Source organism: Necator americanus, chromosome I, assembly GCF_031761385.1.
Source record: "Necator americanus strain Aroian chromosome I, whole genome shotgun sequence".
Taxonomy (NCBI): Eukaryota; Metazoa; Nematoda; class Chromadorea; order Rhabditida; family Ancylostomatidae; genus Necator; species Necator americanus.
The window spans coordinates 17,084,000-17,099,224 of NC_087371.1; the positions used below are offsets into that span (position 1 = coordinate 17,084,000).

The 15,225-nt window shown below is 40.7% G+C and overlaps 5 protein-coding genes across 6 annotated transcripts; 3 read left to right on the forward strand and 2 right to left on the reverse strand.

Annotated features, from left to right (window-relative positions):
- Positions 1-118: 118 nt before the first annotated feature.
- Positions 119-655, forward strand: RB195_005869 (uncharacterized protein; the record flags this gene model as incomplete). Its single annotated transcript, XM_013440487.2, has 1 exon — positions 119-655. The coding sequence occupies one exon, from the start codon at positions 119-121 to the stop codon at positions 653-655; it is 537 nt and encodes a 178-aa protein (XP_013295941.2).
- A 260-nt stretch (positions 656-915) lies between these two features.
- RB195_005870 (uncharacterized protein) lies at positions 916-3,180 on the reverse strand (the record flags this gene model as incomplete). The annotated part of the gene is made up of 10 exons (XM_064178654.1): positions 916-1,011; positions 1,072-1,182; positions 1,233-1,370; positions 1,741-1,885; positions 1,954-2,030; positions 2,134-2,188; positions 2,442-2,509; positions 2,630-2,710; positions 2,842-2,976; positions 3,037-3,180. 10 exons carry the CDS (start codon positions 3,178-3,180, stop codon positions 916-918), a joined length of 1,050 nt encoding a protein of 349 aa, XP_064035678.1.
- A 1,444-nt stretch (positions 3,181-4,624) lies between these two features.
- Positions 4,625-7,379, reverse strand: RB195_005871 (uncharacterized protein; the record flags this gene model as incomplete). The annotated part of the gene is made up of 10 exons (XM_064178655.1): positions 4,625-4,774; positions 4,948-5,034; positions 5,195-5,284; positions 5,436-5,597; positions 5,686-5,796; positions 5,955-6,069; positions 6,182-6,318; positions 6,400-6,481; positions 6,603-6,756; positions 7,109-7,379. The coding sequence occupies 10 exons, from the start codon at positions 7,377-7,379 to the stop codon at positions 4,625-4,627; spliced, it is 1,359 nt and encodes a 452-aa protein (XP_064035679.1).
- Positions 7,380-10,413: 3,034 nt separating this feature from the next.
- Positions 10,414-11,194, forward strand: RB195_005872 (uncharacterized protein; the record flags this gene model as incomplete). Of its 2 annotated transcripts, none has more annotated exons than XM_064178656.1 (3): positions 10,414-10,462; positions 10,914-10,992; positions 11,044-11,194. In XM_064178656.1, 3 exons carry the CDS (start codon positions 10,414-10,416, stop codon positions 11,192-11,194), a joined length of 279 nt encoding a protein of 92 aa, XP_064035680.1. The 2 variants fall into 2 exon arrangements, with proteins under 2 accessions (XP_064035680.1, XP_013295938.1); XM_013440484.2 differs by lacking the exon at positions 10,414-10,462 and adding an exon at positions 10,691-10,736.
- A 3,008-nt stretch (positions 11,195-14,202) lies between these two features.
- On the forward strand, positions 14,203-14,998 carry RB195_005873 (uncharacterized protein; the record flags this gene model as incomplete). The annotated part of the gene is made up of 3 exons (XM_064178657.1): positions 14,203-14,251; positions 14,700-14,778; positions 14,848-14,998. The coding sequence occupies 3 exons, from the start codon at positions 14,203-14,205 to the stop codon at positions 14,996-14,998; spliced, it is 279 nt and encodes a 92-aa protein (XP_064035681.1).
- Positions 14,999-15,225: the final 227 nt, after the last annotated feature.

The window sequence follows — 15,225 nt, forward strand, 5'->3', positions numbered from 1 at the left end:
TTAACTATTACGAAAAAGTGTGTTGTTGTTTTGAAGTTACAGATCGATGAGATCAGATGTTATAAAAGGAGGACGTTATGAACTATTCTTCTAGTTTACTGGCTCACACATCAAGGTAATGGTTGCCCACGACGATCGAAGAAGGTCTTCAACTAGGAGATCATCGGAACAAAGTCGATATTTGTTGAGGAGCAAAATGAGCAAGGATTCGAAGACAACACCGCGATCTTTGCGTGCAAGTGGCAAGAACCGAGTTCCTGCTGGAAGTACTCCGCGACGGACGACTACCGTCACCTTTCAAGGTACAATTACGCCATGGCTCGCCGCTCCGCCATTGTTCACATCCACACCACGAAGGCCTCCCACGCCATATCCTCGAAAAAAGTCGAGGAAAAAGCCCACTGTACAACCTCGTGGAATAACTAAAGCCGATATTCGCCGTGTTTGTCGTAAAGCAGGTGTGCCCCGCATTGGAAGAGGCGTTCATGAGGAAGTCCAACAATTGCTGGAGAATTTCCTGCAAAAAGTTATTGCTGATGTAGCAATCCTCTGTGACTACTATAAGCGTAAAACTGTTCTTGTAGAAGATATACATCAAGCGCTTCAGCGCCAAGGACGCCGTTTATACGGAGTGGGCGAGTTCGATGGGTATTGAAATAATGAGGACAAGTTCTCATCCCAAGGTTCGTCGACAAACGCAAGTATCTTGTAATAAAATTTGCAAATGTTCATGTATGTGGACTGTAGCCAGTGAAGTCACAGTGTTGTACCGATTTCATTGATCAACATTTAATTTTAACAAATTGTGAACATAAAAATAAACAGAAAATCCTGCATTCTATCCACCTAAATACAAGTACTACACAGGAGCATATTAAAAGAAATTAGTAGCCTTTTCAAAATCTCTACACATCTCTACTTTTTCCTATCTATCAGATTGTCAACAGCTTCATGCAAAACCGGTCTCATGGTCGATAAACGCTCTGGTAATCGGTCAATATCTGCTTTCACCTAAACGTGAGCTTAACAAATGATGGATTGTCGATAGGAATCAGGTGATAATACACCCGCCTTATCTGAGTATCTTTTCTCGAAATTTGCGAATTCTTCCCGGAGTTTCAACTGGTGCATAAGCTTCTTGATTCGACTAACGCTTTCTGGATCAGCCTCGCCGTAGTGACTCTAGAACAGTACTCTATGCCCACAGGCTCAAAAATATCGGGACCTCCTGCCTTGAAATCGTCCAATTCTGGCGTTCCGTGTAATTTCTGCACACTCCGAACACTAGGCCATGTGCATTTCCCGTCTTGAATATCGGTGCCAACTTTTCCCGTAACCTTAGGGTCTCCAAAAACATCAAGCACATCGTCCTAAAAGCAATGTTAAACTACGTGGAATCAGATCCAGTGAGATTAACGGCATCTACAGGAACACACGGTGCGAAAAAACTGGATATGTTATTATGTGGGGACCAATCTCCACACGAAAGTTCGATCTCATCCAATATCTACCATGCATATCTTACAGTTATGCAAATCAAGTCAAGAAATTGTGGTTTGACATACATGCAAAATGGCTTTGCTCGCAAAGGAGAAAGATGATACAATAATAAACAATATATGAATAATTATTTATTTGCTAACTGGCAATGCATTTGATACTCACAGATTATGCTGAAAGGGTCACCCACAAATACGAATAGATTGACAAATGTTGGGTCCATAAGCAGTTTCATTTTACCTGGGATTGGAACAAAAATCCTATTTGATACGCGATATGTCGTAAAATTGAATGGTTGTCTAGGCGATCACTGACGAGCATAGCCATCTCCATAGGATGAAAATAAGTGTAGTGTGATGTCTTCATAGCAACTAGTTGTTCATACCTGCGTCGTTAGAATATCTTAAGACTACTTTATACAATTGTGGGCTTTCTCGAGTGTAATATGTTCACCTGTCCCATGTAAATGCGTTCACATCTCCGACAGACGCTGTGTCGAGGAGTTGTCCCAAAAGAGTCACCCGTTTGGACTGAACCGAAGTGTGAATCACAAATCTTTTTAGGAACTCAAAATATTGCAGGAGACGAGAAATAGTCCCCGCTCGAATGTTCGGAGCATATGAAACAGCACACCTTTCTGTAGGCTTCACAAAGACGATCAGCTTGTGGATGGCCTGCATATAGATCTCTGCAAAATGTAACTTAAAACTTAAAGTAACTAAAAGTTTCTAAAACTAAGGAAAAATGTGCCTGTTCTTGAACTCCGACTTTTCAGGGGTACACTACTCATTTTATAATAATTGCGAATTTAGGAATTCTGTTCTGAAAGCAAAATGGAGCCTTTTTTTTCGTCCAAACAACAGTTGTATTTTTATATGCATTTCAGCCTTTCCTTTGAAACTGAGGGTAATAAAACTCTAAAGTTTAGTGACACAGACGACCTGATTATGTCCTCGACGAATACATCCAGCAGAAGTGCGTCATTCACAGCGCTCATCCCGATATCTGGCTGAAAATAGTTCCGTTCACTTTTTTGTGTACTTATCACTAATGCAGCATTCGCAATAAAACGGGTTTCTTTTCCTCAATCGAAAAAGTCTTGTTCTAATGTTATCGAGAAACCACGCACATTTTTATACCAACATGGTTTGCCTCGTCGTGTTTCGGCCGCATCCATAATGTCATCAAGAATTAGATAGAAGCTTTGAATCTAAAACTGTGCAAAGGAGAAGTCTTCACGCTATGTTATATAATTGAAAACTCAAATAAAGCTACTGCAGCTATGAAATCAACAACGAAATGATGTCTGTATATGCAAAAAATTGTATTAGAACTAGTCACCATCTCCAACAGAGAAGCGCACTCCGCCATCCTATGCACGTCAGCGCTGTCAGCTCCAGGATTGAGGGTCTGAAACGACTCGAGCGCAAGAAGTGCTCGCGCATTCTTACCTCCAGTTATTGTGCCGTCGAAAATCTGGAAATGATTTCGAAAAAATTGACCAGCCATTGTTTTGTTTGGTTTGCGTGAACTTACTCGCTTTGATCTGTACTTCACAAGATCATGTTCCAATGAATCTGGAGCAAATTGACGTGATGTATGATCTAGAAATCTGCTGCGGACGTTCAGCAAAGCTACTTCGACTAGATTTCGACTTGCAAACTTCTTTGCAGCTTGCATTAGACACCAAGAATCGCCATAAAATCAGTCGTAAAGAAAGATGTACTGTTAGTCACTAGCAGCAGAACTTCATTCTAGCCAGTAATATCTTCGAAAAAGGGAGTGGAACATCAAACTTTCCCTTCACTCCACCTTACTGAACTTCAGAAACGCCTGAAGTTGCCACGAACTTTGTGTAGCGCATTTGCTAAGTTGCAACAACACAACACCTTACTTCGAACTTTTTTTTTTTGTTTTCTTTGCTTGGACTGTACAACATCATTGCAAACTTGCATTACCAGGACTGTCAATGGATTTCTATGCCAGCATTCAAACTCTAGATTTCATTATCTAACAATAGGAATTAGGCAGACATCAGAGCGTCACTGAAGCAAGCGGAACAAGAGCCACAATGGTCGGAGCAACTCCCAACAATCAATAGTGCACACCTATAGTAAATCAAGAAAACTTCATCGAACAAACTGATAAATTGCTACAAGTAAGTTATTGCAAACAATGATCACTCGGGAAATTTTAACATCTTATTAATTAAAATGTCACTGCTCACATTCATCAGCCACAAATCTCATTTCGGTGCATGGTTGTGAGCGGAAACCTCGTTTTGTTTCGGCTCGTGCGAGAAGATTTCGCCCAATATGGAGTGGACTCCGTATTAAAATTGACTAACAACTTCGACATTTGATTAAAGGCAACATTAGGGCAAGCAAGTTTAACAATCTAGCGAATACTATGCAAAGAAATAAAAGACAGTAACTTTGCTCATAAGACTGCCATCAGAACACTCTCATTTCAAGTGTCAAAGGCAAAATACGATTGATATCCAACAAGACCACTCATCTTGACTAAAATCGGAATATACACGTACACAAAATGCATGAAAACTCATACGCATTACCTGCTAGATCATTCACAATTATTATTATGATTAAAGTGAGCAACGAAAACGAACACTAGTGGTTAAATAAATTGATCTTTGCACCAACTATTGTCATATAACAGAGCAGGGCATTAAAACCTAGAGTGAGAGCAAGAAAATCTCGATAGTTTGCGACAATTCTGACAGCGAGCGATTTCTATCAACTGAATTACTCTGAAATCTCTATTGAATTACTTGTTTTAGCACAATGAAAATGCATTAACTCGGCTAACTACTTAAAGTAGAGGTTTGCTAAAATGCGCCTCTAGATTAACGTAACAACTTGTCAACATCCTGCAATGTTCCCTTGGCTTTGCAACACCTTTCTTCTAAGTAGGCTATCAGCATGAGTTATTTCCATTCAACACTTCATTAAACTCTGCATCCCACTATTGTTTGGCAATGTAAAACTATGTTCATACGCCTATTTCTGGAAGAACACCGCCCACCAAACTAACCGATTGAAATCAGGAAAGTAAGCCGCAAAGCAAAAGAAGAGTTGTACGCTGGCATCACAGTATTACGTGACTAGTCCTCCCATTCCCCGTCATCACCACTGCTCTGTGATTCTTCATCATCATTTCCCATCACATGTTCCATTCTTCGCTTTAAGATCGCTGCTACATCGTTTGTCTCAGCAGCAGCTTTATCTGCGGCCGCTTCTTCGGCAAGACGGACCTGTAAAGGACAGGGATCAAGAGCCAATTTTTCAAGTAAACATTTCAAAATTGTAGACCAGAACAAACAATGGCAAAATTTTAAAAAGACGTTCCTCAAAACCAATAAGCCATAGGCTAACAAGAAGAAACAGAAGTTGATGAAAAGTTATTTGGGACAAAGAACCCACAAACCTTCTTCAGTTTAATTCCACTCTGAATCTCAGCAAGAAGATTACTTCGTGTGTCCGGTTTCTTCTCCTCTTCAGCCTCCGTCGTCGCCTTAAAAGGAGCAGTTGGCACAAAAGCACGGATATTCACTGCTGTTTTGCATTGAAATTTTGTTTAGTTTTTTTTCTGCCTACGAGTCGCTTTTGCCCGTCGACTGCAAAGCATGTTTTGCGTAAGTGGCACAAACTCCTAAGTCACTCTGTAATCATACTTTAATGGCTCCGCCAAAGGTTGCAGCTGCAGGGGCTGGAGCAGACATAAGAGTCGGTGGTGGTGGTGGAGGAGCCGGTGGAGGTGGCACCTGGATAGAAAAAAGAACTGAATTGCTGAAAACCAGTAAATCTGAGAACCTCAGATCTTCTCAAATGTTGAATGATATCTCAAGTCCTCTAAACGATCAGCTTACCGTAGGAACAAAAGAAGCAAAACTAACAACAACAACAAAAACGTACGACAGCTTGAGCGTCGCTTGGGACGAGTTGAATTGCACTTGGAGGTGGTGATGGCAAATGATGCACTACACTAGTGTGCATCAAGGTAGGTGGAGGAGGTGGTAGTTCTTCATCTTCATCATCAATAGATAACAAAGCCAAGTCCGGAGGAGGAAGTTCACGCTAAACAACAGCTCAACTAACAATGAATTTCGCGAGTAGATGGGGACAAAAAATGAAAAACAAAATTATTCGAAATAGAGCTTCATACCTTTGGTTCTTTAGGTGGACTAATAGTGGCCCTTTGACGGTTCTCTACGGTAGGAGCTGGTCGCGTAGTCGTAGTTGTTTGTTGCAGTAAAGGAGTAGATGTTTGAGCAGGCTAAAATTGTTTTAAGAAAGTGATTAATCCTTTTCATTAGAGTCGTCTAGGAACTAAGCAAATCAATTTTCTTTGGCATCACGAACGTGTACCTTTCAATACTACCTAGAACTTCAACATATTCATTGTTAAAGTAATTTGAAAATAAAATATGTTACCTGAAAGTGTTGGATTTGGCTGGTCTTGTGCAGCTGCAGACCCAATGCTTGTGGCGCTTGATATTCGTCTGGGAATGATAAAGCAGCCGTAGGATTCCGTAACGAGGACATATACCTTAAATACCATACCAGAAACTCAAAACCACAAAATACAAGTAAGCAGCTTCCAAAATTCGAAAAAAATGTAAACTTTGGTCACCATTTTGATTAATGTATAAAATGCTAACCTAGCAGCTTGTTGCCTTGGAACTTCTTGCTGCTGTGGAGGTGCTTTTTGTTTTCGCTTTTTCGGACTTTTCACATTAGGTACACCGTCAGGAGGAGGTGACCTAATTCGTCTTCTGGCGCTGTTGTCTGCGCAGTCCTGTTTTTGCAATTATTACACTATTATTGTGGGAATACAAACAAGTGAAAAGTAGATTTAAGATGAAATGCAAATTTGAACCTTTAACATTTCTTGTCTCCACAAGTCGAAGAAGAACGATGGGTTGGTATAAAGGCTAAGAGCGCGAGGTGCACCAGGATCTCTCAAAAAAAAAAAAAAAAATAGAAAGAATAATTCCTGAGGATTTAGTAGATTCATTTGTGTCAATTTAAGACAGATTTCAGATGCTATGATTAACTACGTAAAATAAGAATCTAAATCACCTGAACGGATTAAGAGCATCTAAGTTGGGCGGAGGATCACAGCGAGAATAAACTTCAGCCAGTGCTACTGGCAGAGTGCTTCGATCGAGAGTATGCTGATCAACAAGCATAGAACTTTTGAACGGCTTTCTCATTTGCAGTTCGCCCAAACTGGCTGAAATATAGTCACCTTCATAATTAGACCTTCATAATTAAAGCTTTAAAAAAACTGATTAAAGCGTTCCCAAACCTTCGAAATTGGCTGTAAATAAAACGTATGAGGTACGCGTCATATTGGACATCAGTTAATAAAAGAAGGAAAAATACTTTTGTAACTAAAAGGTATAAACTGAGTATACAGATGCAGAACATTTTATTATCATAAAATCTTAATCAGGTTAACAGATTTGATAAGGCGGGGATGATAAAACCAAGTTGTACTTACTGCAGTGCAGTGTTACTTGCACTAACTTAGTGCAATAATATAAGTTTAAAAAAGTTGTTTAAGACAGTTATCTTCAAGGCACCTTGCTCATTGGTCGAGTCCAACTTCGCCACCTTTTCCGTGAGGTTTGCTATCCGCTTTTCAAGTGTATTCGATTTATGATCCAGTTTCATTGCTTCCAAGTAGATCTCGCCAAATATGTGCTCGGCATGTTTGCTGATGGAACTCAGCTGCCTAATGAGGTTCGCCAGTGAACTATTCGCGATGTACTGAAGTTCTCCATTTGTCACTTCTGGAGGTATTTTTACCCGACTGACATCTACTGGTGAGATTGACCGCTTAATCAGTGGCATCTAAAAACAACGAGTTGGACGCAGAAAAAGGGGACAAAAAACGAAAAGTGGGAGATTTCGATTGCCGGAAACGATAAAAGAAATAGGAGTTTGTACAACAAAACCAGTAGAGAAAAGGAGTTCATACAAATGAAATTAAAAGAGACCGCCCTGAAGAAAACCCTGAACCTGAAGAAACTTACACCATGAACAAGAGAAAACAGCCGGAAAACCAAACGAATGGTAATTTAGTGTACTTGTTCAATTAGCAGAGCTAACTTGTCTTTTTTTTGCTGTTTAGAACGAAAGATTTTCAATCCTAACGTAATCAATGCTCAGAAAATGACAGGTGAAATAAAAAAAGGCAAAAAGAAGTGAATGTGCAGGAGCTGACGGAAGGAACTGACTGAATACAAAACTCTGGAACATTTTGACATTGTCACATGAAGTCCCAAGATTCTCGACGTAGAAGTGATGTTAAATCTCACGAGCACTTTAATGGATTTCCTTCTCTGAAGCTTTTCTAAATCTAATAATGACACCGAATAGATAGCAGACATACCGATCGATTTCTCCTGCAAGGACATCACAGGATATCTCGAAGGATCGCAACCGCATATTTGTGAAGTTATGCATTAGCCAAATTGTGTGCGCTAAGTGGAGGAGATGAAAACGAGAAATAAAATGGGTTAGCGAATTACCGTATGGATTCGCGTGAAGATAGAGGTAAGTACTACTTAATTATTTATATAGTCTCCTTCCCTGTTCATAGATATAACAAAATTCACATATGCATTCACATAACAAAACTTGGCAAAGTCGTATGTTTGACTACGAAACCAAATGAAAGTAACTATTACTTTAAAGCAAGTGCCGCAGTACTGGAAAATTGTCAAATCTACGATACGATATCTGTGCCAAATTGTCAAATCAACCAAGCAGAAACTCAGTAAATTTGCTGCCCAGTTTGCACAAACTCAAAACGGACGTTTTAAACCCTGAACGCTAAAAGAGAGAAGTCAGAGAATTCTCCTGCTTTTCGCACACATACCCCATCTCATTTTATTATGAGGGAGGAGAATGAAATACAGCGATAACCGACAATTCTAATGTCTCTCGCAAGGAAACGCAATGATTAGGCACAAAAAAAAAACTTGTTTGGAGGAATTTTGCAACGACACCCACATCTCAACATTTACTGAGTTTCTTTCACCAATGAAAAATAATGGGCTTCGAAGACCGAGCAATAGGTATCCTCAGTGGGGTCTCTATGAATTTTCGTCTCATCTAATCGTCGCAACTCAGTACTGAACATGTAACTAGAAATTTACTGATGTTTGACAGACGACAAGACGAATGTGTCACTGATGCGAATGCTGCCATTAATCTCTACCAGAGCACGAGCTGGTGCTGGAGCACGAAAGACACCTCGCTCAAGCCCTATGTGAGATGAATCCGCATGATTCTGTAGACTTGGTCAACAATGAGCAACCAAGTGGAAAAAAATAAACAAGGGGAAAGTAGAAAACGCATTTAGAACTCCCAGGTCTGAGCATTCGAGGAGAAAAATACCCAATCCTCAGTCAATTCCATTGAGTCGACTGGTTGAGCAGCAAAGAATAGGCGGAACTGTAGAAGATGATCCCTTTTTTCTCCATAAATATACGACGCAAAAGTTGGAGCAAATCAAACAACACGCAAATGAGTCAAAAACGATGAGTGAAATGTTAATAAAGCAACACTGAATACTAAAGTGAGCATGCAAATATGACAACTAAGTTTCTCCTTTTTACAAATGCAAAGAACAATTTCCGAATTCAAGGATGATTTTACGTGAGAAGATATAAATGGGAAACATTGAGTGTGAGGTATTGGTGGGACTAAAAAGTCATTCATCTACCAGATATTTTGAAGTGAACAGTACTTCGCATTTGTACGAATTGCACAGAGCGGTGTTGGTCACAGTAATGAGGCCTCAAGAGGTCTTCTTTCAGTCAATTTATGGAAAAGGATGAATTAAGAGAAGAAAGAGTATGGCTTTCTCTGTCCGTTTGCAAACATTTATTTCCAATTTTAACAGTACAAAATGCGGTTAGGTGGAATTCGTCGTGTGTGTGTTCTTCCGCCGGCGGCTGCACTCTTTTCCAACGATTCTCTTCTCGTAATACCTAGTATTAGTCCAAAGTCACGGAACAAATACAAAGCAGAATTCATCGGCCTGTAGAACTAGTTTGGTAACGCGAAGTGAGTGTCAATAAAAAAGTTCGTTGCAGTAATAAGTAGGAATTCGATATGGAAACATCTAAAACATTGACGGAAATTGATTCAGAAACAAGAATGAACCTGCAGGAGCATTTGATTTAGACCGTAAATGATTACAGAAATAAATTGCAGGTTCCTCGAGTGAATCCCATGAACAGGGAGTAGTTTATGGCTGCAGCAGTATTAAATAACAAAAAATGGAGATTAAGAGTCAAATGAAAGATTAGGGATGGCTTACCACTACTGAGATATCGTGAGGTACTATTTCAACTTCAAGCTTTAGATATCGACAACACCCGAGCAGTTAAATTTGGACTAAAAAACTGTGCAGTACTCCTAAGCAGAGTATTGCTACATCGCACGTATCATCCTAATCGTGAGATGTAATTCAGACAGCGCAACTAAAGTTCTAAACTCACTTCACGACCAAATTTACCTCCCTAACCTAAATGAACTTCGGACATGTGACGCGGCCACTTCACAAGCCTTTCGGTTCTTACCGAACAGAATGATAGCAATCACTATCGCAACACTTCCCAACTCAGTGCTTGACTGTAAATTCTGCTCCACCTTTTAATTAAAGTGAGAGCTTCACTGCAAAGCAATCAACGAAGACAGAGAACGCGGCTGCTCACGACTCAAGTTTCCCGCAATCCACACCGTAACCACCCTGACTGAGGATCCACGCGGCGATGGGCGGTACCATTGACGACGCGGCCTGCGCCAGCGAGCGTAAGTTATTCCGATCACTTCGTGTCCGCTGTCGGGTTGCTTTTTCTTCAACAGTCAAAAAATGGCATCTATGGGAATGAACGCTCAACCTTCGCGATACTCTGTCTATGGTTAGTTCTTCAAAGTCCACCTATTAAGACTCTAATAACCTTTCAGTTAAGATAGACGAAGTAGATTACGCTTTATCGGTGTTCTCATTGGTTCCCAAGGCCTTCGAAAACATTCCGATATTGCAGGAAACCGCGTCTGCACGCCATCTATGGGCCAAAGTGCCGTAAACTGTAAAACTGTATAAATACCCCAAGAAGCGGCAACCATAGTCCGCTCTACGCGCCTGGATGATCGACATCCTCAATCAACGTCGTGGAAGCCGACAATGTGACGGTAGAGGGACTTGTGACTTAACTTAACTGATTGGCGTGCTTCTAGTAGTTCTAGGATTAGGTTAGGATAGTTTGGCTTCGTATTGTAACGGCCTTATGACACGGATTTTAACTGAGTGGTACAGGTTTTCCCTTCTTGCGCGGTTTCGTTATATCATAGTAATTGTCTTTTCTTTAGTCGGAAACCTTCCCTACCAGACTACAGAGGATGCCATTGGAAACTATTTCAACCAAGCTGGACGTGTTACCAATGTTAAGTAAGTATACTGCAATACTTCATGTGATGAGAGTTATCTTGCTTTTTCCAGGATTGTATATGACCGTGAGACAGGTCGTCCAAAAGGATTCGGATTCTGCGAGTTTTCCGATGAGGCTGGAGCGCAAAATGCTGTTAATACACTAAACGGAGCTGATTTCAATGGCCGAGCATTGCGTGTGAACTGGGCCAACAAAAACTAACCCTTGATCTCATCCAAATATCGTATTTACTACTGTGTTGTGTTTTAACTACAAATAAATATTTACATACACGTGGTAACTGAAGACAAGCTGAGGAGGCATCTCAAGATGCTACGAGAAATAATGTAGGAAATTGATGTGGATAAGTTGCTATGGAACAGGACAATTTTTTTTTCCAAGGGTACTGAAGGGTTTCCAGGCATTCAATGATGTTGGAGTGAGCCGTATGATCGTTGTTACAGTTCTGGAAGAAAGGGCAAAGGTCTAATATGTTTCAGTAGAGATTGTCTTAAAATGAATAAATTTTGATGAACAAAGTTTCTGTTTGATATGATACGGCTAGTATTGAAGGGGAAACTATGTACATAGAAGTGAGTCTCTTCCATTAATGTGTTAACCCATAGTTATTACAATCCTTACCCGATAATGGTTCCACTGAAAACTTGAGCTGTTCGAGGTCTTCCGAGGAATAATTTTATATTGAAATCTGCTAAGAAATGCTTAGATGCAGTCTCAAAATCTCCTCTTCTTGAAACCATCGGCATTGAGAGGTGTATTTATGTTTTTTGCTATGCCAACGAAGTGTTTGTGAAACGGCGTGTGCTGATTCATAATTCCAAAGCATTCAGCATGTAACGTCTGTTCATATGAAGCTGAGCCTGTGTTTTGAAGAGCGTTTGGCTGGTAAAGGTGTTGAAACCGGATAACACCATCAGAGCGCCAGCAGAACGAGAAACATGATGGAAATTACCTTGAAATAGAGTGCACGATATTAGTTCACGAGAAGGAAATATCTGCTAAGAAAGCATTGGAAGCATTTTGGTTTCCGTCAGGAATCCATCCATGAGTAGCAAAAATGAGTGCTTATCAACAACCAATGACTTCATGCCGTTTCTAATACTATGTGAGCTAGAAATCTGCCCCACATACAATTCCCTAACACCATCCAGACATCAGTACATAAGGATATTGGACAGTGCGTAGATCTCCATCGCCTTGGGTAAGATCTGTAAGAATGCGGTGGTTCACCAGCCCGCTAGTCGGTGAGAATGGTCAGTTGGTTTTTCTTTTCGAGTTCTTGCGAGGTGTACTTAGAACGATATCGAGGCTTCCCAAGGTGAGAGGGGATATGCATAGCATCAAAGACCTCTAACCATTTTCAGGCTTTTGATAAAAACGAAGTTGTCGAAACGTCAGACCAACAGTGAGGTTCCACCAAAACCTCGTTGGCATAACAGAAACATTAATACATTATTAGTTAATACTAATACATTACATACGGTTTTTGTGTGTTTTTGTTGTTTATTTATTTGTGTGATTACTACGCCACTTTTTTAATGCTTAATTTTAATATCTCCTTCACTAGATAACCCGCAAATACAAACTTTTTTACACCCCATTTCAGTCAGAATTTACTTCTCTTGAACCCTTTATACGACGTTCATGAGGGAACATTGTCGGCGTCTCCTTCGTACGATCCAATTCTGAATACAAAAGTGCACGGTGGAGCTGACCTTCTGTCTGGGAACAAGAAAAAAGAAAAAAAATTCTGGTGTTATCATCTAAAACTTTATAGTAGCGTATCACGAAATTGGCATAGTGTAGAAATCCCATAGAAAGTGCAGAGTTCGAGTCGTAGATTACGACTATGAACGTGACCTCACTCATTTTCCCTAATTGTTCTGAAAAAAACGGTGTGGGAAATGGCTTGGTTTCTACGAGGTAGGTTAGAACGCGCCGGTCCCCTCAGCAGCCTACTCATTACTCTTACTATTACTCGTGAATAAGGTGCTGGGGAGACTCCACTGCTCCTCGACTGCACGTGGATACAGCGCGGATGCGTTCCAACTTACTTCGTAGGAGTGAACGCCGTTTTCCACTCCTTTTTTAGGACGATTAGGAGAAAATGAGCAGGGTCACGCTCATATTCGTGATCAACAACCTGAACTTCGCGTTCTCCATCAGGTTCCCACACTACGCCAATTTTGTGATACGCTGCTTTTCATATTCCCGCATTACTTTAGAGCAAGCATTCCTCCGTAAATGATTGAATCTTGCCTTTGAATCGACCCTAAGATATAGTAAAAGAGAGATAAGAGAGATATAACAAGAGAGAGAGAGAGAGAGAGAGAGAGAGAGAGAGAGAAAGAGAGAGAGAGAGAGAGAGAGAGAGAGAGAAAAAAAAAAAAAAAAAAAAAAAAAAAAAAGAGAGAGAGAGAGAGAGAGAGAGATTTGAAAATGAAGGGGTAACCGTATCCTTGAGTAAATAAGTAGTGAAAGTTGAAAGTGAGTGGTTCCGCTCCTTCGATTTTCGTTACGTTATTCAAAGTTACGTTCTGCGATTACACAGCACTTCTTATTTCTTTTTAAAGAGTTTGTTTGGAGGCATTGAAATCTATTTCAACGTTTTCAGACTTTCCGTGTCGCATGTTTGGGCATAATTGGGCTTTTATTAGGTCCGCACCGTAACAACGCAACTCTGAAGCTTGTGGAATTTTAACAAACAGGAGCTGTTCAAACTTTCAGAGAAGTTCATGAGAACTTGAGTCTATACTACCACCGACCGTCTATACTACCGCGCAGACGACCAACAACAACGTGTAGAAGTTGGATGAGCCTGTGATAGTTATGGGAAGTTGACGTGAACTCGGATCACAGGAGAATGCAATATAACTGCGTAGGGAGACATAATGCAAATCTTCACGATAACTTCTCCAGGACTTCTATTTCTAGCTGCTATAAAAAAGGTCCCACCAGACGGCAACTTCCTCGACACGCATTTTTCAGAAGCTAAATTATAAATCTGATTAGCAATCTCTCCTACTCCCGAGAGTGAGTCAGCGACATCCCTCCACTCTTGGTCGCACTGCCGCACATTTTGGAGCTATTAGATGGGCGTTACCATCAGGACACGACTTGGCAGCGGACGTTGATCTCATTCCAGTCATTATCTGTGAAGTCCTGTGTCCTCCAAGCTCAATTTTTTCTCTCAAAAGTACGTAAGTCAAATGGCCACAATGCGAACGCTCGCTCAGCCTTCGCGATTCTCCGTCTACGGTTAGTTTTTTAACGCTCACCTGTTACTACTCTAATGCTCCTTCAGTGGAAGTAGAAGAGGTAGATTACGCTTTATCGGTGTTCTCATTGGTTCTTAAGGCCTTTGAAAACATTCCGATATCGCAGGAAACCGCCTCTGCACTCCATTCATAGGGCAGAGTTCCGTAAAGTGTAAAACCGTATGAAATATCAAGAAGTGGCCTCCAAAGTCCTCTCTACGTGCTTGGACGACTGCATCCTCGACGACGTCGTGGAGGCCGACAATGTGGCGGTAGAGGGACTTGTGACTTAACTTAACTGATTGGCGTGCTTCTAGTAGTTCTAGGATTAGGTTAGGATAGTTTGGCTTCGTATTGTAACGGCCTTATGACACGGATTTTAACTGAGTGGTACAGGTTTTCCCTTCTTGCGCGGTTTCGTTATATCATAGTAATTGTCTTTTCTTTAGTCGGAAACCTTCCCTACCAGACTACAGAGGATGCCATTGGAAACTATTTCAACCAAGCTGGACGTGTTACCAATGTCAAGTAAGTATGCTTGAATATTTCATGCTTGATCATTAATGTCATTAATGGGAAGAATAGTGGTTTTTCCAGAATACTATGTGACCGTGAGACGGGACGCCCAAAGGGATTCGGATTCTGCGAGTTTTCCGATGAGGCTGGAGCCCAAAATGCTGTTAATACACTGAACGGAGCTGATTTCAATGGACGAGCATTGCGTGTGAACTGGACCAACAAAAACTAACTCTTGATCTCATTCCAAAGATCTTTGCTGTTGTACAAATATGGCTTCATTTTCCAAATGTATTACTATTATTGTGTTATCGACAATTAAATGTATGTAATATGTATTTCGTCCAATAATCAAAGATATCTCATTCTAGGGAAGAAAGAGAAAGACTGAGCTCTCGAGTTCATAGAGAAATGTCAAATGAGCAGAATGGCTCGTATATTTTCCCGTGTGGAGTGCTA